The sequence below is a fragment of the Oncorhynchus mykiss genome, chromosome 18 (assembly GCF_057628025.1).
Source record: "Oncorhynchus mykiss isolate SJ-2025 chromosome 18, ASM5762802v1, whole genome shotgun sequence".
Taxonomy (NCBI): domain Eukaryota; kingdom Metazoa; phylum Chordata; class Actinopteri; order Salmoniformes; family Salmonidae; genus Oncorhynchus; species Oncorhynchus mykiss.
The window spans coordinates 62434653-62458884 of NC_143039.1; the positions used below are offsets into that span (position 1 = coordinate 62434653).

At 43.2% G+C, this 24232-nt stretch overlaps 1 protein-coding gene across 12 annotated transcripts in view; it reads left to right on the top strand.

The window, feature by feature from the left end:
- LOC110496551 (rho family-interacting cell polarization regulator 2) overlaps window positions 1-24232 on the top strand; it is a 78969-nt gene that overhangs the window by 22053 nt on the left and 32684 nt on the right. For 6 of the 12 annotated variants that reach the window (XM_036953294.2, XM_036953298.2, XM_036953296.2 and 3 more), the window contains exons 2-6: window positions 17739-17859; window positions 19501-19656; window positions 19912-20002; window positions 21169-21192; window positions 21490-21543. In XM_036953294.2, the coding sequence (XP_036809189.2) occupies window positions 17739-17859; window positions 19501-19656; window positions 19912-20002; window positions 21169-21192; window positions 21490-21543 (446 nt within the window). The remainder of the gene's footprint in view (window positions 1-17738; window positions 17860-19500; window positions 19657-19911; window positions 20003-21168; window positions 21193-21489; window positions 21544-24232) is intronic. The other 6 variants (XM_036953299.2, XM_036953295.2, XM_090209070.1 and 3 more) reach the window with 1 other exon arrangement.

Here is a 24232-nt window from a genome sequence, read left to right on the forward strand (position 1 = left end):
CTTGTCTCTGAGCAGATGAGCAGATATGTGTTGTCAGTGCAGTCCTATGGGGGGTCTTCCCCCTTAATCCCTAGAGTCCATTGAGGCCCAGCAGTGGAACACACCCACTGTCGCTGGCGCTTACCTCTGAACCAGATGTACACACCACTGGGACCACCCCTTGTACCCCTGTCCCTGCCCATTTTGATGGTTCAGTAGAAAGCATGACCTCTTTCGGTATTAAGCGTTCTAATAAACAGACATAAGCTGATAAGATGGATGTTTTGTTTTTCTGTTTTCTAATTTCAAGCCCGGTTGTGAACAGCTGGGAGCCAGAGGAGTGGTTGGATAAAAAAGATAACATCATCTGTCTTCATGGCCATTGCGTGTTGCTATATAGAGGGGGATTGGGTGGCAAAGAGGGTTAACCTATTCCCCTTGCACTACCCATATGATATTGGTCCAAAAGTTGTGCATTATATAGGAAATAGGGTGTGTGTGTGTGTGTTTGTTTATCCTGAGGCAAAGCTAGCAAACTTAATGGCCCACATTATTAACTAATAAACTCCACACTCTAGGGCTGATCCCATGTAGTCGACTAGTTGATTGTTTGGTTGACAGGCTGTTGGTGGAACGAGATTTCTTTAGTCGAGCAGTCGGTCGCAAAACATATTTTTCATGGAGCACAAGACATGCCTGTCTGAGTGGCCTAATCCATTGTGGAGTCCGTGGGGATGTCACAGTCCATCACTCTAAGACATGCTACTGAAATTGTATATGGTTATATTATGTAAGAACAATGGTGGAACACTAATAATAATTTTAAAAAACACACACACACATATATATGTGCGCGTATGTATGTATGTATGTATGTGCATGTTATTAAAAATACACAATCTCCCGCGTTGGATATGCGTTTCTGAAACTTCAGTGCGCTGTTGAATTGGCACCTTTTTCTAGACCATGTTGCTTTGTGCATAATAGCAAAGTTAACCAGCATATTGGTATTGAGAACTATGCAGCAGAGCCAGCAGGGGAGTGAGGAGATGAGAAAACAGTCATTGCCTTAATTGTCTAAAAGTGAGGAGAGGAGGAGCCTAATGGTTAAATGTGCCTGGCTGTACAGTACAGGTCAAAAGTTTGAACACACCTACTCATTCCAGGTTTTAATTTTTTTTATATAACTATTTTCTACATTGTAAAATAATAGTGAAGACATCAACACTATGAAATAACACATGGAATCACGTAGTAACCAAAAAAGTGTTAAACAGATTTTAGTTTCTTCAAAGTAGCCACCCATTGCCTTGATGACAGCTTTGCACACTTGACATTCTCTCAACCAGCTTCATGAGGTAGTCACCTGGAATGCATTTCAATTAACAGCTGTGCCTTGTTAAAATATATATTCTTTAATGTGTTTGAGCCAATCAGTTGTGTTGTGACAAGGTAGGGGTGGAATACAGAAGATCAAGTCCATATTATGGAAAGAACAGCTCAAATAAGATTGATATTTGCAGCCTGCCATGCCTTTACTTTAGCTAAATAGCTAATGTTAGCTACATGCTTTAGTAGGAATTGAAGTTAGCTGGATACCCGATAAGCACACAGTTGTCGAGCAACCTTTCCGGTTTATATACAGTTGAAGTCGGAAGTTTACATACACTTAAGTTTGGAGTCATTAAAACTCATTTTTCAACCACTCCACAAATGTCTTGTTAACAAACTATAGTTTTGGCAAGTCGGTTAGGACATCTACTTTGTGCATGACAAGTCATTTTTCCAACAATTGTTTACAGACAGATTATTTCACTTATAATTCACTGTATCACAATTCCAGTGGGTCAGAAGTTTATATACACCAAGTTGACTGTGCCTTTAAACAGCTTGGACAATTCCAAAAAATTATGTCATGGCTTCAGAAGCTTCTGATAGGCTAATTGACATCATTTGAGTCAATTGGAGGTGTACCTGTGGATGTATTTCAAGGCCTACCTTCAAACTCAGTGCCTCTTTGCTTGACATCATGGGAAAATCAAAAGAAATCAGTCAAGACCTCAGAAAAAAAATTGTAGACCTCCACAAGTCTGGTTCATCCTTGGGAGCAATTTCCAAACGCCTGAAGGTACCACGTTCATCTGTACAAACAATAGTACGCAGGTATAAACACAATGGGACCATGCAGCCATCATTACCGCTCAGGAAGGAGACGCGTTCTGTCTCCTAGAGATGAACGTATTTTGGTGCGAAAGGAGCAAATCAATCCCAGAACAACAGCAAAGGACTTTGTGAAGATGCTGAAGGAAACGGGTACAAAAGTATCTATGTCCACAGCAAAACGAGTCCTGTATTGACATAACCTGAGAAGCCGCTCAGCAAGGAAGAAGCCACTACTCCAAAACCGCCATAAAAAAGCCAGACTACGGTTTGCAACTGCACATGGGGACAAAGATCATACATTTTGGAGAAATGTCCTCTGGTCTGATGAAACAAAAATAGAACTGTTTGGCCATAATGACCATCGTTATGTTTGGAGGTAAAGGGGGGACGCTTGCAAGCCGAAGAACACCAACCCAACCGTGAAGCACGGGGGTGGCAGCATCATGTTGTGGGGGTGCTTTGCTGCAGGAGGGACTGGTGCACTTCACAAAATAGATGACATCATGAGGCAGGAAAATTATGTGGGTATCTTGAAGCAACATCTCAAGACATTGGTCAGGAAGTTAAAGCTTGGTCGCAAATGGTCTTCCAAATGGACCCAAAGCATACTTCCAAAGTTGTGGCAAAATGGCTTAAGGACAACAAAGTCAACGTATTGGAGTGGCCATCACAAAGCCCTGACCTCAATCCTATAGAACATTTGTGGGCAAAACTGAAAAAGCGTGTGCGAGCAAGGATGCCTACAAACCTGACTCAGTTACACCAGCTCTGTCAGGAGGAATGGGCCAAAATTCACCCAACTTATTGTGGGAAGCTTGTGGAAGGCTACCTGAAATGTTTGACCCAAGTTAAACAATTTAAAAGGCAATGCTACCAAACACTAATTGAGTGTATGTAAACTTCTGACCCACTTGGTATGTGATGAAAGAAATAAAAGCTGAAATAAATCATTCTCTCTACGTTTATTCCTAACTGACCTAAGACAGGGAATTTTTACTAGGATTAAATGTCAGGAATTGTGAAAAACTGAGTTTAAATGTATTTGGCTAAGGTGTATGTAAACTTCCGACTTCAACTGTATGTGAACCTGTTGCAAAGATGTCCGCTATGGCCGTGGAATATTACATACTTTTTACTACACATTGCGTCATAAATACTATGCAACAAAGAGTACATACTATGCAGGCTGAGTATGTAGTACACGAGTATGGATATTATGAAACGGCCATTGACATAGCGTTAGGATATCTAACCATTATTAAACATGAAACCAGACTTTAAAAAATAAATGTAATTTAATTAATTTAACAGCCTACTTCAGTGAAATGCCAACAGCTCAAATGTAAAAATTCAAATCAGATGCCCACAGATCTGAATGTATAAAAGTCATACCACTCCCAATCCCAAATTTCCCTCTGTCCAATAAGGACGATGCCTATGACCTATAATCAGATTGTCAGGACTAATCTCTATTCAATGACTTGTGTGCTTTCACAGCCACGGACATCAAGTAAGAGAGACCTATTCCCTAGGGCCCTGGTCAAAAGTAGTGCACTATATTGAGAAAAGGGTGCCATTTTAAACATAGCCTTTTTAGTTTGAAATCAAATCAAACACTGTGAAAATGTCCCTGGGTCAGTGAGACAACAGCCACTGTGACAAGAGTATTCATTATTAATATCAAACTGCGATGAAACAATAACTGTGTCATACTGTCTCCCTCTGGACTTCAGTTCATACAAAACCCCCTATCGCAACAGCTAGTTCAGATCACTGTAGCCGCTACCACCAGGGATGTTTCATTTCAAATGATGAAACATGGGACCAACTTACTTTACATGTTGCGGTGATATTTTTGTTCAGTGTGTGTATGTATGTATGTGTGTGTATATATATATATATATATATATATATATATATATATATATATATATATATATATATATATATATATATATATATATATATATATATATATATATATATATATATACCTCTATCTTTTCTTCATACTTTATATCTGGTTTCAGTCATTTAAGTTTACACGGAAAACGTTTTTGTTATATTAAATTGTGGCGGCAACGATTTAGCAGCTGGCCGCTGCTCAATGGATATAGGGGGAAACACTGACAGTACATGTGGTCTTAGTAGCCTGGTCATACTGTCAGTTCAACTGAATATTTATCTTGGTAATTGTTCTCTCTTATTGCTGTAGGTGATATGGAGATACAGCAGCTACTGAGGTCATGGCGAATCTGCCCTCCACTATTTTCACATCCACGGCTGAACCCTTCTTAAGAACAGTTTGAACAGAATAAGAGAACAACAGTTTAGTAACACTGCGCAGGGAGAGAAAGAGACACCGTGGGAGAGAGAAAGACAAAAATAAAACATGAGCTTGCAAAAAAGATCAACACTTAGTCCAACTAAATGTGCCCTTTCTGACCAAAAAAAGAGAATAAAGGGTTTGTTTTTTAAGAAAGAATCCTGAGATACTATTATGCAGTACGTATTTCCCTATTTCTACTACTAAGATGGTGATGAAAATGACTCGTCGATCCAAAGCTTCAAGCTCCATTATGTGACGTAAATGGAGCTTTCCTGGATTGAACTGAATCACCAGCTGTTCACTTTAATACCACTAGTCATCACCACCCTGTAGTGAACTGCTCAGTATACCAGCCGCTCTAAACTTCCACTCCAGGCCACACACACAAGTTCACATGCAAACGCACAGACACATGCGAGCGCACATACCATGTACCATGCTCTGAAATGCTGGAAACTAACAGTGTTCACTATTTAAATTAGTAACCATGCTGTGGAGAAAGAAAGGAAGAGAGAATGAAAGAAAGAGAAGAGAGAATGAAAGAAAGAAAAGAAAGAGAATGAAAGAAAGAAAAGAGAATGATAGAGAGAAAGGAGAGAAATAAAAGGGAGAGCAAGTAAACAAGAGAACAGGTAGGTACAGTAGGTGATGAGACTAGGGGATATGATCAATTTGAGGAGGCTCTGGTCTCAGTGAGCTGGCTGTTCAGCTTCCTGCTGCTCAGATTAGGGATCATCCATGTGAACCCAATCACCTGCTGTTACCGCGCCTCAGGCTTCTACCCAGTCAGCTGTACAGGAAGAGCAGCAGCACATCTGGCTCCAGTCAGGAGAAATGACTTGCTGCTGGCATTAAATTATTCATGTGCCAATGCCACACATACGAAACAGCTATGATAATCACCTTGCATGTGACTTACTGTGGGGAGATAATGTATTTAAAATGACAGAGAAAGAGTACTTCCCTGCATGAAGAAGACTTATGAGTGAGGTGTTTTTGAGAAGGCAGTGAGTGAAGGGTTCCAGAAGCTTAAAAGTCAACATTAGCACATTGGGTGAGTTTAGTATGTGAGAGGGACCAGTGTGAAGAGTGAAACAACACAAAGAAGGCAATGAGTAACCTAATGAACATGTGGTAAGGCTGTCCCCGACCCAAAACAAAATCTTTGTCTACAGAGATCCCGTCTGTTCTTTCGAACAATTGATTTTAAAAGTTGTAGTTTTCCATATATAAAACACACCCTATCTGTTTTAATAAAATCAACTATATGCACTGAACTTGTCTGATGCTTTAAGCGCACTGTTTGATGAAATAATTAAGATACACACATTAATCTAGAGGGAGTCTGACCGAAATGTATTTGATTGTGCCAGGCCGGGCTCAGACTTGCTGCCCTGTGTTCAAATAAATGACAGCAAGTGCCTGTGTGACTAGCACCCATTGTCTCGCACTCCTCACTGCTGCCGCGACCACCAAAGAACATCAACAGTGTTTATCGTGCTGTCTGTGTTGCTGAAGCTGTGACATAATTACAGCCATTTCTGACTGGAAAGTTTGGTTACCGAAATCCTTCATTTGTTTAGGAAAAACATGACCTATTCCCTCAACTCTTGCTCTCTTTATGTGACACGTATGCATCGAATGCAAGTGACCAATGGGGCCTGACCTATAGCCTATCACATTCACATCAATAAATTGATTATAACAAACTCTGAATACCATAACATGTGACAGCAAAATGGATGAGAACATGAAAAATAAACTCGAAATGGACAAATGTTTCCTGGTTGCTCAGGCGGGAAAGGGGAAGGCAGATGTGCGGAAAATTTTGACTTAGTTGTGGAAACTACTAGATACCAAGAAAAAGAAGGACAGTAAGGTGCAAGCGCTGCGTGCATATTATGTTTGACAAACAGGTGCTGTTAGATTACAGTGTGATGTTTCTGATAATTTGGGATAGTGAAAACAACACTAAATACATTTTCAGTGTAATGAACACAAGGGAAGACAGAGAGCTGGTTTCAAGCGCAGGGCGCAGCAGGTGTTTATTGCAAAGGACCACAGGAAGAGGCATGTAGCTGAGTCCAGGGACAGGCAGAAGGTCATACACAGGAGGAGGCATGTAGCTGGGTCCAGGGACAGGCAGAAGGTCATACACAGGAGGAGGCAGGTAGCTGGGTCCAGGGACAGGCAGAAGGTCATACACAGGAAGAGGCATGTAGCTGGGTCCAGGGACAGGCAGAAGGTCATACACAGGAGGAGGCATGTAGCTGGGTCCAGGGGCAGGCAGAAGGTCATACACAGGAGGAGGCATGTAGCTGGGTCCAGGGGCAGGCAGAAGGTCATACACAGGGGGTCCAAAAGGGCAACAGTACAGGCAGGGAAAAGGCTAGTAACGTAGTTCCGGAAGATGAAGCAATAGGTTGATAACAGGAAATCCGATAGGCTAAAGTACAAGCAGGGAATAGGCAAAAGGCGTCGTTATTGAGGCAGGCAAAAATAATCTCATACGCGGGAGGAGTAAATCACGGGAAAAACAGACCTCTGAAAGACGTGTGTCACAAAACAAACAATACCTCACAGTGATGGGGTGCAAAAAACTGAACTAAATAGTGTGTGGTAATGACATACATGTTTGTGAACAGGTGATTAGAATTCAGGTGATTGGGATCTGGAGAGTGAACTGTGTTCAGGGGATCTAGGTGTTTGAGGGTGTGAGTTCGAAGCAGATGTTACAATCAGTAATACCAGAGAGACTGTTCGAACAAAAAAAGTGTAAAGCCTTTATTACAGCATAGCAAAGATTAAAAATATTGGTGAAACTGCTTTATCCGACATGTTGTGGTTGCATGAGGCTTGAAGCTCATGGAATCAGTAGCTTTTATACAAACACTCAAACAGGCAACAGAAGCAGAACCTGTCTTATTTCTGTAGATATACAGTACCAGTCAAAAGTTTGGACAAACCTACTCATTCAAGGGTTTTTCTTTATTTGTACTATTTTCTACATTATGAAATAACACATATGGAATCATGTAGTAACCAAAAATGAGTTAAACAAAAATATTTTGCATATTTTAGATTCTTCTAATCAGCCACCCTTTGCCTTGATGACAGCTTTGCATACTCTTGGCATTCTCTCAATCAGCTTCACCTGGAATGCTTTTGAAACAGTCTTGAAGGAGTTCCCACATATGCTGAGCACTTGTTGGCCGCTTTTCCTTCACTCTGCGGTCCAACTCATCCCAAACCATCTCAACTGGGTTGAGGTTGGGTGATTGTGGTGGTCAGGTCATCTGATGCAACACTCCATCACTCTCCTTGGTCAAATAGCCCTTACACAGCCTGGAGGAGTATTGGGTCATTGTCCTGTTGAAAAACAAATGATAGTTCCACTAAGCGCAAACCAGATGGGATGTCGTATCGCCGCAGAATGGACATGGACATTTGTGGAGTGGTTGAAAAATGAGTTTTAATGACTCCAAACTTAAGTGTATGTAAACTTCCGACTTCAACTGTATATAAACCGGAAAGGTTGCTCGACAACTGTGTGCTTATCGGGTATCCAGCTAACTTCAATTCCTACTTAAGCATGTAGCTAACATTAGCTATTTAGCTAAAGTAAAAGCATGGCAGGCTGAAAATATCAATCTGTTTTCAAAGATTAAGGATTAAATAGTCATGATCATTTTAAGGACAACAAAAAACGACTAACATTTGAACATTGCAGGAGACTCTTTGCTCGTCTTCTGTGCCATCTTCAATAAATGTTATGTTTGTTTCAGAGAACATTCAAATCTCAAAGCCCTCCTTTTATTCTGTTTGTATGTATTGTGGGTGTGAAATTCCCGAAAGTTTACAATTCATCCATACTGCATGAGAAGCCCGACATAAGTAGTATGACATCTGGGCATTTAAATCATACAGAATTTTCAAAATGTCACATACTGTAAAACGTACGTTTTTGACATACACAAACGGCCTTCTATTTAGGATGCTAGTATGGGTATTAAGACACGGCCAGGGTTATCCAAATCTGTGTGTGTGTCTCTATAAACAGTATTTTTACATTTTTTATTTAACCTTTTTTTTTTAACTAGGCAAGTCAGTTAAGAACAAATTCTTATTTACAATGACGGCCAACCCTGGCCAAACTCGGATGACGCTGGGCCAATTGTGCTCCGCCCTATGGGACTCCCGATCATGGCCAGTTAGGATGCAGCCTGGATCCTGTAATCCTCTAGGTTGGTTGTGTTGTTTAGTTAGTTTGACCTCTGACCTCCTTAACCTGGTTCTGTTTTCGCTTTCTCTCTCTCTCTCACATGTGATGTTTGCTTGTGATCCATGTTCAACTGCACAGATTTTGGTTGCTGCTGGCCTAACACACACCCTGTGGCATTCCCACACCTAAATAACAACATTCCGTTTACTCTTCCCTTAGATGTGAAATTCCACAAAAAAAAATTCAGAGCTGGCCGCCCGGCCAAACTGAGCAATCAGGGTAGAAGGGCCTTGGACAGGCATCTGAAATGAATCAATTGAATAATGTTATTAAATTGATTCTCAGCTGACTCCTGTTAGTTACCATCCATCCTGCCCTATTGTATAACTCTTCACTCACAGTCTAGGCCACAGGCATTCACTCAATATTGGTAAAAGTTTGGCTTGTCATACCAAATGACATAGTGGTCTCTGCGTTAGATCAGAATATCCACATGACATGATGTAACTAACCACTTCGAAGAGAAATCAGTATGCTGTGTCATTTGAAGCTGTGCATGGGTGAACTCTCTGCAGCAATACTATACATCAAGGTTACCTATATAAGGACTTCTCAATACATTCATATCCCATACATACCACATACATAAGCAGCACGCAATTATTACACATACCCCCTAACACTGATTGTTTTGACCTTCTGTTGGTGCGCTATTGATATGACATGATGTGTGTGCTGAATTACCACTGTCACATGACATGGTGTGTGTGCTGAATTACCACCGTCACATGACATGGTGTGTGTGCTGAATTACCACCGTCACATGACATGGTGTGTGTGCTGAATTACCACTGTCACATGACATGATGCGTGTGCTGAATTACCACTGTCACATGACATGGTGCGTGTGCTGAATTACCACTGTCACATGACATGGTGTGTGTGCTGAATTACCACTGTCACATGACATGGTGTGTGTGCTGAATTACCACTGTCACATGACATGGTGTGTGTGCTGAATTACCACTGCCACATGACATGATGCATGTGCTGAATACCACTGTCACATGACATGGTGTGTGTGCTGAATTACCACTGTCACATGACATGATGTGTGTGCTGAATTACCACTGTCACATGACATGGTGTGTGTGCTGAATTACCACTGTCACATGACATGGTGTGTGTGCTGAATCAATTCAAAGGGCTTTATTGACATGGGAAACATATGTTTACATCGCCAAAGCAAGTGAAATTGGTAATAAACAAAGTGAAATACAAAAGGAACAGTAAACATTACAATCACAAAAGTTTCAAAGGAACAGAGACATTTCAAATGTCATTATGGCTATCTACAGTGTTATAACGACGTGCGAAGTTAAAGTACAAAAGGGAAAATAAATAAACATAAATATGGGTTTATTTAAAATGTTTGTTCTTCACTGGTTGCCCTTTTTATGTGGCAACAGGTCACAAACATTGCTGCTGTAATGGCACACTGTGGTATTTCACCTAATACATGTGGAAGTTGATCAAAATTGGATTAGTTTTCAAATTCTTTGTGGGTCTGTGTAATCTGAGGAAAATATGTCTCTAATAAGGTCAAACATTTGGCAGGAGGTTAGGAAGTGCAGCTCAGTTTCATTAGTTTCCACCTAATTTTGTGCACATAGCCTGTCTTCACTTGAGAGCCAGGTCTGCCTACGGTGACCTCTCTCAATAGCAAGGCTATATTCACAGTCTGTACATAGTCAAGAGCTTTCCTTAATTTTGGGTTTTGGGTCAGAGTCAGAGACTTTGGTCAGTCACAGTGGGCAGGTTTTCTGCCACTGTGTACTCTCTGTTTAGGGATAAATAACATTTCCGTTTGCTCTGTTTTTTGGTCAATTATTCATTTTTGTTTTCTCGTGATTTGCTTGGGTCTAATTGTGAATCACTACTATTCACATAACATGGTGTGTATGCCACATTACATGGTGTGTGCTGAATCACCACAGTCACTCTCTGTTTCCTTGTTTTGTATGTGTTTGTGTGTGATCGTAAGTATTGGGGTAGGGGGTTGGCTTTTTCCTAATTACTCATGTTGAAAATGACAGTTTGTTGTTTCGCTGGGGCAGTTTAGCGATTGAACTATGACAGCTGACCCATATTGTCTCTGTTTTTATTGTCTCTGGTAGATACCAGTCAGTTGTGTTATAGTAGGTCTGTCACTTTATTTACTACTTCAGCCTGTATGCCCTGTCATAAAGGTCTTTACACCTACATATGCTGTATGCCCTGCCATAAAGGTCTTTGAGCCTCATATGCTGTATGCCCTGCCATAAAGGTCTTTGAACCTACATATGCTGTATGCCCTGCCATAAAGGTCTTTGAACCACATATGCTGTATGCCCTGCCATAAAGGTCTTTGAGCCTACATATGCTGTATGCCCTGTCATAAAGGTCTTTGAACCTACATATGCTGTATGCCCTGCCATAAAGGTCTTTGAACCTACATATGCTGGAGGAAATGTACTTTTGGTGGAATAACATGAACTTATTTGGGCGTTATGCTTTTAAACACTGGTACTGTGTTGGCCCTCTGGGGAAAAAGTAAAGGCTAATAAAATGTTAGTCTGAAAGCAGTCATCATTATCTGAACACAAATACAGACCGTAAACTTTCTTTCATGCTCATAATTTTAGCTAGAGGGTTTCAGACGGTCAATACACTAAAATGGGAAGTAAGCTGAAAGTAATGACACTAACCTTTTTTATGGACCCATTTAAAAGCAGTGTTTCATTTGTAACAGCTCAGCATGTTATTGAAATTTCACAGGGCTTTCTTCCCTCCCTCCCTCCCTTCCTCCACCACTTAGAAACTGTATTAGGCACTCTAATGCGTTCTAAAGGAAGTAAATAATTGTCTCTTCAGCACCTAGCAGTACACACACACACACATTCTGTTTTTCTATCCTCATGGGGACCTAAAACTAATTTCCATTTAAAATCCTATTTCCCTAAACCTTACCCTTACCATAGCCTTGATCTGTAACCCTAAACATAACCACCAACCCCTTACCCTAACCCTAATTGTTACTCTAAACCTAAAATGCACTTAAATATCTTTACCTCGCTGAGCTGCTGTAAAGTAAACCGCCATTGTGCCTTTTCACTGTGAGAGCCTTGGATTTACATGCTCTCCCATCCTCTGTCTGTCCCTGTGTCGGATACTTTCTGATGTTGTGGTGATAAAGATAGCAGCCAGCTATTAATAGAACACTTCTGAAACGTTCAGGTACTGGATGTACATGGTTCCATTTCTCAAAGGTTTTATTTAGAGACTGCCAAGTGGTGTATGCTGAAGAGGTGTTTGTGTGCATGTTTGTGTCCTTCCAAATATTTGCATACTACCGGCAAATAAATACTTTTTTAGGACATTGGATAGGATGGGAGTTTGGGCCCCATTTATTGGTCAACCTGTCAATAGGACACAGGAAGCCAGCGAATTAAAACACTTTTTCCCGTCCATATAATAATCCCTGAAACGTCCTGACTAGCCATTTCCTACAGGGCTGTTCCATGGGAGAGACTTTGGTCACCACCCGTCTGTATGTGGTTCACATCCACTGTGAGCTAATGCACCCTGGTTGGCTGGGTGACCATGGAAGATGGCTGAGGTCATAGTGGCTTGCTTACTGGCTGGGGAGAGCCTGGTAATGGACATTACTTAGGGTCAAAACAGAGCTTCAGTGTCCCTGATTGGCCTCGTTGGCAGTCAGGAGGATTGTAGTCCTACCTAATGGGTTGTGGAAGGGAGACAAAGGGAGGAAGAGGGGCTGCTTTAATGACTGTGTGTGTGCGTTTTGTGCGAGGCCGAGTGAAGAGGACTCATTTGTTCAGGAGAGAGCTGTGTTTAGACTTCAAACGAAAGAGGACTGTGTGAACGAGTGAGTCTGTTTTTGTCTGTTAGAACCTGTGGTTCTCAGGCCTGGGCCCACGGGTGCTGTTGGACGATTACCCTGGCCTGTGGTTCTCAGCCCTGGGCCCACGGGTGCTTTTGGACGGTTACCCTGACCTGTGGTTCTCAGCCCTGGGCCCACGGGTGCTGTTGGACGATTACCCTGGCCTGTGTTTCTCAGCCCTGGGCCCACCTGGTCCTGCTGGAGGATCTCCCACCCTGTTCCAGCACCCTCACCCCTAACCCTCTATGCTCAGGTCTCCTAACACACACACACACACACACACACCTCCATAACCCATCCACCTCGATCTGGAGGGTTGATTAATCAAACACAGACCTTGCTGGAAGATAATTAACAATTTCCCCAGCAACCTCCGTTCCCTCTTCCCTCTCCTCGCTCACGCCCCTCAGTGTTGCCCTCCTTGACTCATTGCATCAGCCTATTGCTGCACCTCCTCCCGTTGCATGGTCCTCTTGGGATTTATGCCAGGCTGTTGGTTAGCATACTGATCAGGCTTGTGCCGCCTGAGAGGCCCCTGTCCCCCCTTGACGTCCCCCCTGTACCCCATTGACGTCCCCCTCCTCATGGAGAATGCAGGGTTGCGTGACTGCGAAGCCTTCAATAGCCTGACTGACTGACTGGCAGCCTCATTGAACCGGGACACCCTGCCTCTGTCCCAGAATGCATCAGGATTCAGGAAGCGCGGTGTTGTGTTGTATGAAAGGCTCTCTATTGGAGGGAAGATCGGACAGAGGGGTGACATTGGGCTGTGAGAGAGAGAGGGGGTTGACTCACTGGTTGAGCTAATGGATTTTTATCTTCCTGCTGTGAGGGGATGTTTTTTGATTAGTCTACATTTCGACTGACCTGAAACTCATAGTTTGTTGTGTATAGCCGTGGCCAAAAGTTTTGAGAATGACACAAATATTAATTCCCACGAAGTTTGCTTCTTCAGTGTCTTAAATATTTTTGTCAGATGTTACTATGGAATACTGAAGTATAATTACAAGCATTTCATAAGTGTCAAAGGCTTTTATTGACAATTGCATGAAGTTGATGCAAAGAGTCAATATTTGCAGTGTTGACCCTCCTTTTTCAAGACCTCTGCAATCAGCCCTGGCATGCTGTCAATTAACTTCTGCGCCACATTCTGACTGATGGCAGCCCATTCTTGCATAATCAATGCTTGGAGTTTGTCAGCCCACTCCCTTGGCTGAGAAGCAACCCCACACATGGATGTGTGATGAAAGGGCTTCACAAGCAAGGATATTGCTGCCAGTAAGGTTGCACCTAAATCAACCATTTATCGGATCATCAAGAACTTCAAAGAGAGCGGTTCAATTGTTGCGAAGAAGTCTTCAGGGCACCCAAGAAAGTCCAGCAAGCGCCAGGACCGTCTCCTAAAGTTGATTGAGCTGCGGGGCACCACCAGTACAGCGCTTGCTCAGGAATGGCAGCAGGCAGGTGTGAGTGCATCTGCACGCACAGTGAGGCAAAGACTTTTGGAGGATGGCCTGGTGTCAGGAAGGGCAGCAAAGAAGCCACTTCTCTCCAGGAAAAACATCAGGGACAGACTGATATTCTGCAAAAGGTACAGGGATTGGACTGCTGAGGACTGGGGTTAAAGTCGTTTTCTCTGATGATTCCCTTTCGGATTGTTTGGGGCATCCGGAAAAAAGCTTGTCCGGAGAGGACAAGGTGAGCGCTACCATCAGTCCTGTGTCATGTCAACAGTAAAGCATCCTGAGACCCTTAGTGTGTGGGGTTGCTTCTCAGCCAAGGGAGTGGGCTCACTCAGAATTTTGCCTAAGAACACAGCCATGAATAAAGAATGGTACCAACACCTCCTCTGAGAGCAACTTCTCCCAACCATCCAGGAACAGTTTGGTGATGAACAATGCCTTTTCCAGCATGATGGAGCACCTTGCCATAAGGCAAAAGTGATAACTAAGTGGCCCAAGGGAACAAAACATCGATATTTTGGGTCCATGGCCAGGAAACTCCCCAGACCTTAATCCCATTGAGAACGTGTGGTCAATCCTCAAGAGGCGGGTGGACAAACAAAACCCCACAAATTCTGACAAACTCCAAGCATTGATTATGCAAAAATGGGCTGCCATCAGTCAGGATGTGGCCCAGAAGTTAATTGACAGCATGCCAGGGCGGATTGCAGAGGTCTTGAAAAAGAAGGGTCAACACTGCAAATATTGACTCTGCATCAACTTCATGTAATTATCAATAAAAGCCTTTGACACTTATGAAATGCTTGTAATTATATTTCAGTATTCTATCGTAACATCTGACAAAAAATATCTAAAGACACTGAGGCAGCAGACTGCGAAAATTAATATTTGTGTCATTCTCAAAACTTTTGGCCACGACTGTAGTTTGTTTTTGAGGCAAGTAGTGATGTTTACTGGATGTGAAAGACGTGCCTTGACATGAATGTGGATGGATGACTGGCATACCGTTCATTCCAGATTCTCTCTCCAGGTTGATGTTAAAACTGAACTGAAAACATGCTAGTTGATTTAGTCAGTGGGTGGTGGTGTATTTCTCTCTAGTTTCTCTCTCCACATTAGTTTTAAACCTGTAGATGGAAAATAGAGAATAGAGCCTCTGTAGAATAGATTAGTTAATGTATTCAGGATGTTATGACCGAGTTATAGAAGTGTTTGGCTTGATAAGATACTTCTGACAGTTCTGCCCTCCAGTTCTCAATGTTGGCAGTCCCTAGAGTACCCTAACATGCTTACCACGCTGTATATTCCCGCCTCTTGAGTTGGCCGGAGGCTCTGTTGTCTCATTCTTGACTTTGCCATTTGGCAAGATGTGGAGTTGGATGGAAGTGGTATCAAAGGAAGTGATTCCAATGTCGAGAAGATCCAACAAATTGAAGCTGAAACCAATCTTTTCATTTTTGTTCCGGCCTGAGTCTCCGCCAATCTCAGCAGGAATTTCTAGACTTTTCAAGTGTGTTCAAAAGCATGACTTCTACAAGGCTTTTGAAAAGCTCAGTCAGAACTCTAAACATGATGAAGGTTTTGTCAATTCTCCCAGCGTCCTCTGAGCTGTTGTCTCTCTAAGAGCAAGGCTTTCAGAAAGCAGAGTGAGCCACAGTGAAGGGCACGCTATTTACCATCAAGCCAGCAAATTATGTGATGATGAGTTTTTTGCCATTTTCCACTGTTTTGTGGAAATGGAGGACTAAAGGGAAATGTAAAGATTCACTCCATAATCTCTAGCTCCAGCTCCTATCGATTCTCACTTTAGACCCTCATTTGTACCTTCAAATAGATAAACTGTGTTTTTCCTTGTTTCAACATCTTCTCCTTGGGTTGTCTACAGTGGGTTAGTCTCTGGTCAAACAGTTTGTGTTCTTGTAAGACATCAAATTATCTAAAAAAAAAAGTGCCATCGATACCAACCAGATAGAATTATAAGATCACAATAGTTTCTTTGAATATTTGAGTGGTCATACCCAGCCTCTTTTGCAGATAGACCTAATTGACCTGTGTACCAGTGTTCTAGTCTGATGCACATCAGTGCCTGTGTTCACAAAGCGTCTCAGTGTAGGAATGCTGATCTAGGATACGTTTTTCCTTTTTGATCATAATGAATACGATTATATAGACAAGGGGGACCTGATCCTAGATCAGCATTCTTTTTTAATAGGACCCAGCTTCACAGTGAGTGAGTGGTGTTGAAGTGGGCTCTATAAATAGCTGAGGCCATATCAGACCTGTCCTATTGTCCCTCCACAGCAAAACAATATCTAGTCTTTCCCCGGGCCCGTGCACGGCATGGTGCAGGGCCTTTGTGTGGCCCTATCCCTCGGCCCTGGGCTTTGTCACTGTCACGTCTCTCTGTGCTGAGAACCAGGCACGGTGTCATGTTGCTGGGGCCTGCAGGTTGAAGGCTCCCCTATACGCTTCCATTGACTGGAGGGAGTCACGAGTGGCAAGGTGCCGCAACTCACCCAGGGAAAGCCTACCCTAGTGACGGTTAGGTTTACAACCTTTTACTGTAAAAATCACTTGACATTATTCTCATATCTCATAATATGAGTTTAGCTGGTAGCCTATACTATGTAGGACAATAATATCATGATATGTAAAGTATCTATTTTTCTCCCCATCACTAATTGTCTGTGTGCTATGTGTGTCCACTCTTCTCTCCTGTGTTTCTGTTTCTAGGAAGCTCATTTTAATGTCTCTATCAAATGGTCTTCTCGACTGTTACAAGTCTCTGACAGCTCAGGTTAGCTAAATATAGAAATAGCCTAGATATTTTTTTAAGGAATCAAGAGTACATCAGCAGTATTGTCTAGTAGAATCCCAGCCTATCCCTGGTTCCTACAATGTGCGAGCAAGGAAGAACGACACTGAAAATACACTGAGTGTACAAAACATTAAGAACACCTGCTCTTTCCATGACAGACTGACCAGGTGAATCCAGGTGAAAGCTACTCAATATTAGGAAGCTGTTCTTAATGTTTGGTATACTCGGTGTAAGTAGCCACTCTTGGAGGAGTCGGGAGCACAATGAAAATATACTTCTTACCGATCAAGGACATATTATATAGTACAATACTGATGTCGATTAAGGCAGCCCCCCCGCACCTTTCTGATTCAGAGGGGCTGTGTTAAATGCGGAAGACACATTTCAGTTGAATGCATTCAGTTGCACAACTGACTAGGTATCCACCTTTCCCTTTCCAATTTTCTCAACACACTACACAGGGTTGAGTGATTTACCATCTGCAGTGTAGTAAATAGATGATGACTTCAAGCTTAGATGCAGACTAACAACATTCAGAGCCGGTATCGACAAGTCTTCTGTCTCTCATCCCGTCACTGTAGAGTTGCAACATACTAAGCTTATTACAGTTTCCTGCATACTGTGTAGCCCATACAGGTCTCCCTCTCTTATCCTGTCACTGTATAGTTTAATATCATACTATTTCCTAATAGCTCTCTCTCTCTGTCATCCCAGTTTACCCGTGTTGCTCATGTATATCTATCTGCTATAGTTTCCTGTAGCTCACTACTGTAGCTCATATAACTCAATCTCGCTCTCTTTTCCTCCCTGCCTGTCTCCAGGAGTGTCGTCCCGCGTCCCAGAGATCATGGCGGCTGGAACCCACTCCCCCGGGGGACCCAATGGGATCATCCGGAGCCAGTCCTTCGCCGGCTTCAGCACGCTACAGGAAAGACGCTCGCGGTAAGGGAATAGAGAGGTGGAAGTTAGCCTGAAGGCTTTCTAGGCACAGATCTAGGATTAATATTAATTAATTCATATTAATATTAATGAATTAATATTAATATTCCAGCCCTAGCTGTTAGTGGGATAAATGCAAGACTGACCGTAGATCATTGCCTAAGCACAACTTCATCCTACTCTAAAGCAGTGTTTCCTACTTTTTTGCTTACTGTACCACCAACAGAATTTTGCTCTGCCCGGAGTACCCCTGAAGTACCCTCTCATGTGCATTTTACCAGTAAGCCTATGGTCTCAAGAGTCTTCTCAAGTACTGTGGATAGACTTTAACTCTGAGACCTCAGTGTTCTTCAGTGAAGCAGTGAAGTAGCGTAGCCTAGTGGTTAGATCGTTGGACTAGTAACCGAAAGGTTGCAAGTTCAAACCCCCGAGCTGACAAGGTACAAATCTGTTGTTCTGCCCCTGAAAAAGGCAGTTAACCTACTGTTCCTAGGTCGTCATTAAAAATAAGAATTTGTTCTTAACTGACTTACCCTCCTCTGACTGGGAATGTAGTAAAGATGTAGTTGAATGAGCGTTAAGCGACTGACAATTTGTTCTTAACGGACTTACCCTCCTCTGACTGGGAATGTAGTAATTGCTATACATTAATCAGTTGAATGAGCGTTAAGCGACTGACAGACGACTGTCACGTGTGGTTATCTCCTTCTGATAATATGTCTGCCTATTAAAGCACTGCTGCTAGGCTGAACGTAGCATAAAGCTAGCTAGCGTGACACCATGGCAACTCATTCTGCACGCTGGCCTAGATTTGTGGCAGCTCTGAGTTCCAGGCAGGTAGCAGTACGTGGCATGTTCTGACTTGTCGAGCAAGAAGTGAAATCTGCTGTCACTGTGTCCCCATAATTCTGCTCTATACAAGGAAGTGGATATTTGTCAGTGTAGTGATGCGAGTCTATAATATCTACACTATATACACTAGTTAATTAAAACCAGAAGACCACTTTCCATCACTCTAGGGTTGGAAATATTGTAAAGAGCATTTCTAATGTGCATGTCACACATCGCCACCAGAGCAGTTAGTGCACTCCAGCACTGGGACTGCTTCGGCTAGCCCCTGACCCCAGTACAGTTCATATCCCTCCGCCTATTATACTGGGCCGGGGGTTGCCTTGAACTAGCCCCTGACCCCAGTACAGTTCATATCCCTCCGCCTATTATACTGGGTTGGGGTTGCCTTGAACTAGCCCCTGACCCCAGTACAGTTCATATCCCTCCGCCTATTATACTGGGCCGGGGTTGCCTTGAACTAGCCCCTGACCCCAGTACAGTTCATATCCCTCTGCATACTATACTAGGGTGGGTTGCCTTGAACTAGCCCCTGACCCCAGTACAGTTTATATCCCTCCGCCTACTATACTGGGGCAGGGTTACCTTGGGGACTGTCACTAGGTGATGAAATTGTCTCTGGTGTGTGAGGTGTGTGTGTTCTGAGCTGTTTAATGAAGAAGAAACTACAGTACATAACTCTTATGTATTGTGGACTGAGGAGTCACAATTGCTGCCTTGACCTCAGAAAGACCACCTTTGTGACCATTTCTGTTGAGGACCCAAAGAAAACCATGAAATTCTGTGTGTGTCCAGGTGTAACTCCTTCATGGGGAACTCTGCGGTGCAGAAGAAGCCCACATCCAAGCCCAAGAAGCCCCACCTGTCAGGGCACAAGGCCAGCAGTGGCTCCAGAGAGCCCCAGCCCAAGAGGGTGGAGGAGGTGTACGGGGCCCTCAAACAAGGCCTGGAGTGAGTACAGACATGCACACACACAGACATATGATAACCTGGTGATATGTGAGAGCTTTATTGTAAGCTGTGACCTTTCTCTCCCCCCTCTATCCCTCCCTACAACTTTCTTCTTCCCCTCTCTCCACTCCTCTCTTCTTCCTACCTCTCCCCCTCCTTCCACCCCTCTCCTTCCCTCTTCTCCCTTTCCCCCTCTTTCTCCATCCCACCTTCCCTCTCCTCTTCCCTCTCTCTCCCGTCCTCTCTCTCCCTCAGTGAGTATCTGGAGGTATACCAGACTGAGCTTGATAAACTCACCTCTCTGATGAAGGACATGAAGAGGAACTCCAGACTGGTGAGACAGGATGTGAGCTCATCATCATCACCACTACCACTGACTGTAGTGTAGGCTCAGTCCTAAATCAACACCAAGACCCTACACCCTATACCCTTGTTGTAGTGTAGTGCTTCTCAACCCAGTTCTCAGGGACCAACCTGTCATTTCACTTATTGGCTCTATCCCAACACTAGCACACCTGATTGAACTAGTCTACTAATCATCAAGCCCTTGACTATTTGAATCAAGTGTGTTAAAGTGTTGGGGTTAGATCAAATATGTGAAACGGCTGATGGTCCCAGTGGACTGGGTTGAGTAACACTGCTAATGCAGCTAGCTACACGGCTCCTCATTCTAATTGGCCTGATAATCAATTTGTTAATGATGTTATTTCTTCCCCATGACATCTCACATGTGCTAATGAGCGCTTAAGCTCCCTTTCATCTAGTTCTGTAGCTAGTAGCTACGACGCTAGTCAGACAGCAAACACATCTAGTTCTGTAGCTAGTAGCTACGACGCTAGTCAGACAGCAAACACATCTAGTTCTGTAGCTAGTAGCTACGACGCTAGTCAGACAGCAAACACATCTAGTTCTGTAGCTAGTAGCTACGACGCTAGTCAGACAGCAAACACATCTAGTTCTGTAGCTAGTAGCTACGACGCTAGTCAGACAGCAAACACATCTAGTTCTGTAGCTAGTAGCTACGACGCTAGTCAGACAGCAAACACATCTAGTTCTGTAGCTAGTAGCTACGACGCTAGTCAGACAGCAACCACATCTAGTTCTGTAGCTAGTAGCTACGACGCTAGTCAGACAGCAAACACATCTAGTTCTGTAGCTAGTAGCTACGACGCTAGTCAGACAGCAAACACATCTAGTTCTGTAGCTAGTAGCTACGACGCTAGTCAGACAGCAAACACATCTAGTTCTGTAGCTAGTAGCTACGACGCTAGTCAGACAGCAAACACATCTAGTTCTGTAGCTAGTAGCTACGACGCTAGTCAGACAGCAAACACATTGCTGCTCCTCTAACCAAAGACAGCTTCTCTCAATGGGAGGAAGCGTTTTTCAAATTATTCATTCCTTTTGTTGTCAGACAACTGCAGTCTGCTTTGCATTAATGGCATAGTTGTGAGCTGCTCCTCCATATGCTGTGCAGCAGTAACACTATCTACTGTGTGTGTTTTCCCCCAGGGAGTTCTGTACGATCTTGACAAGGTGAGTGAGTTGTGTGGAAGGCACCAGGCCTAACCAGTCTGCCTGAGTGAGGATGGATCTTTGATGTGTGTCTGTGTGTGTGAATCATGTTTCTGCCAGGAAAAGAGAGAGGGGGATTAGATTACCATAAATGAGTCTGCTCTCGGCTGAAAGTGTGACATGTTTGATCATCTAACATGTTAGCCTCTGTTTTAACTGCTGTCACAGCTTAAAGGCGTGGATGCACCATTTTACTGACACTATCTTCTCTTGTCAACAGCACAATGTAACTCTAGCTTGTTCTATTTCTGTCTGCAGCAAATCAAAACCATCGAGAGGTATATGAGGCGGTTGGAGTTTCATATGAGCAAGGTAGGTATTTACATAATAGCAGAGCATATTGTGTTACTGTACTGCTTTGGATAGATTCTGCTGTAGCCCAATCTGTGGGGCTTCAAACTGGGTCTGTGCTTCTGAAAACCCGGAGCAAAAATGAAGAGAACATGAAGTGCTTTAGAGAGGGTTTAAACTCTGCTCTCTCCCTCTCCCCTCCACTCCTTCTCCTCGTCTCTCTTTGCCCCTTGTGCCACCCCCACACGCCAACACACACTGGTGTCGTTAACAACGTAACACCTCAACCAGCCTTCCCACGCACTAGCAACAGCAGTTTTTGAGTGTTGCTATGGATCCTTCAATCATAGCTGAGCCATACACTTTTCTCTACGCAGAAGCATACAAACATCCACAACATCACCCCTGTCCAGACCCACCTGCTCACTTCCCCGTCTCCAGCGCCCGCATCACTCTCCGCCACATGACCTAAAACGGCACCATTTTCATTCTGTCCGTTGCTTAGACATTTACATAATAAAGCTTTGACCTTTCCATTGTGTTAACAGTGGAGGATTGGTTGATTTGACCGTTTTTAAGTATACATTCTTTCAAGATGATTGACGATAAAATGATCATCCAGCCCATCGGGTATCTCACTGCACCCCCATATGCCATGTCTTGAAATATGCAGACAGACGGAATAAAAGTAAATTGACACTGTAATACTTCTGACACCAACTTACTAACTCTGCCCGTAGCTTTTGGACTTTGGAGCATTCCCAGAAAGCATGGATTATTGAGTCATTGTTAGTTTTATACTTAAAACATGCTTGAGTAATAAATTAAATACATTAGTTTATACTGGATTATGCTTACATTTTCGTTAATTGTAATTTCGTTAGTTATGTTCCAACGTTCCCTCCATCTTGTGCCTCTTTTTATCTCTCAATACACTCTGAGTCAGATTGTCTGTGTTGTGTGACTCTGGCTTGACCCCTTGACCTCTGACGTCTCAAATGTATTTGCTGAGAGCCATGGCCTTGAACACACACACACACACACACACATATGTCCTGTTAATATTAATCGACTTGACACCTCAAAGTCCCCCTGGTTATACTCCCTTCTGCGGTTGCCAGATTGGGTGGCATTCTACCCTGCCATGTCCCTGTTGTTGACAGATTGGGTGGCATCCCTGCCATGTCTCCTCTAAGGTTCCTCTCCGGTAGCCCTGCTGTGTATGTGTCAAAGCTGCAGTGGAATATAGCAGAATGAATACTAGTCAATAACAACACACAAACCAAAACCAGCACCTGTGCCGAAGATAACCATAGAAACATGGAGATGTTGGATTTGAGGCTTCTGAAGAGCCAATCATTGTGACATAAAACATTTGAACATATTCACACAGACCCCACTACACATGCGCCAACAAGTTTTTGAACTTTGTGTATTTCCAACCTTTCAAAAAAAACTACAGTATCTCTTCTTTCATTACTTAAGTTGATGAAATGTTCCTTTGGCCTTTCAACAGATGTGTGCTGCCTGTGTGATGCATTAGTGTTGTGCTCTATCATTACCTGCTCTGTTTTGTTATCCCTCACAGCTAGCGTTGTTACACCTAGCATTGTTAGCACTGAGCGCTACCGTTTCCCACTTGATTTGTTATTCCTCACAGCTAGCATTGTTAGTGTTGGCACCTACTTAGCATTGTTAGCATCCGGGGCGGTGGGTGTTGAATCTAGGTCGAAGCAATCCTCTGGAGCAGTGGTTTCCAAACTTTTTATAGTCCCGTACCCCTTCAAACATTCAATCTCCAGCTGCGTACCCCCTCTAGCACCAGGGTCAGCGCGCTCTCCAATGTTGTTTTTTTGCCATCATTGTAGCCTGCCACACTTATTAAACATAAGAATGAGTGTGAGTTTTTGTCACAACCCGGCTCGTGGAAAGTGACAAAGAGCTCTTATAGGACCAGGGCACAAATAATAATAATAAATATTTTTGCTCATTACTTAGCCATCTTACATATAAAACCATATTCGTTCATCAAAAGTTGTGAATAACTCAAATCAACGTTTATTTGTCACGTGCGCTGAATACAACAGGTGTAGTAGACCTTACAGTGAAATGCTTACTTCCATGCTCTAAACAATAGTGCAAAAAAGGTATTAGGTGAACAATAGTTAAGTAAAGAAATAAAACAACAGTAAAAAGACAGGCTATATACAGTAGTGAGGCTATAAAAGTAGCGAGGCTACATACAGACACCGGTTAGTCAGGCTGATTGAGGTAGTATGTACATGTAGATATGGTTAAAGTGACTATGCATATATGATGAACAGAGAGTAGCAGTAGCGTAAAAAGAGGGGTTGGGGGAGGGGGGGCACACAATACAAATAGTCCAGGTAGCCATTTGATTACCTGTTCAGGAGTCTTATGGATTGGGGGTAAAAACTGTTGAGAAGCCTTTTTGTGCTAGACTTGGCACTCCGGTACCGCTTGCCATGCGGTAGTAGAGAGAACAGTCTATGACTGGGGTGGCTGGGGTCTTTGACAATTTTTTGGGCCTTCCTCTGACACCGCCTAGTGTAGAGGTCCTGGATGGCAGGCAGCTTAGCCCTAGTGATGTACTGGGCCGTATTTACTACCCTCTGTAGTGCCTTGCGGTCAGAGGCCGAACAATTGCCGTACCAGGCAGTGATGCTCTCAATGTTGCAGCTGTAGAACC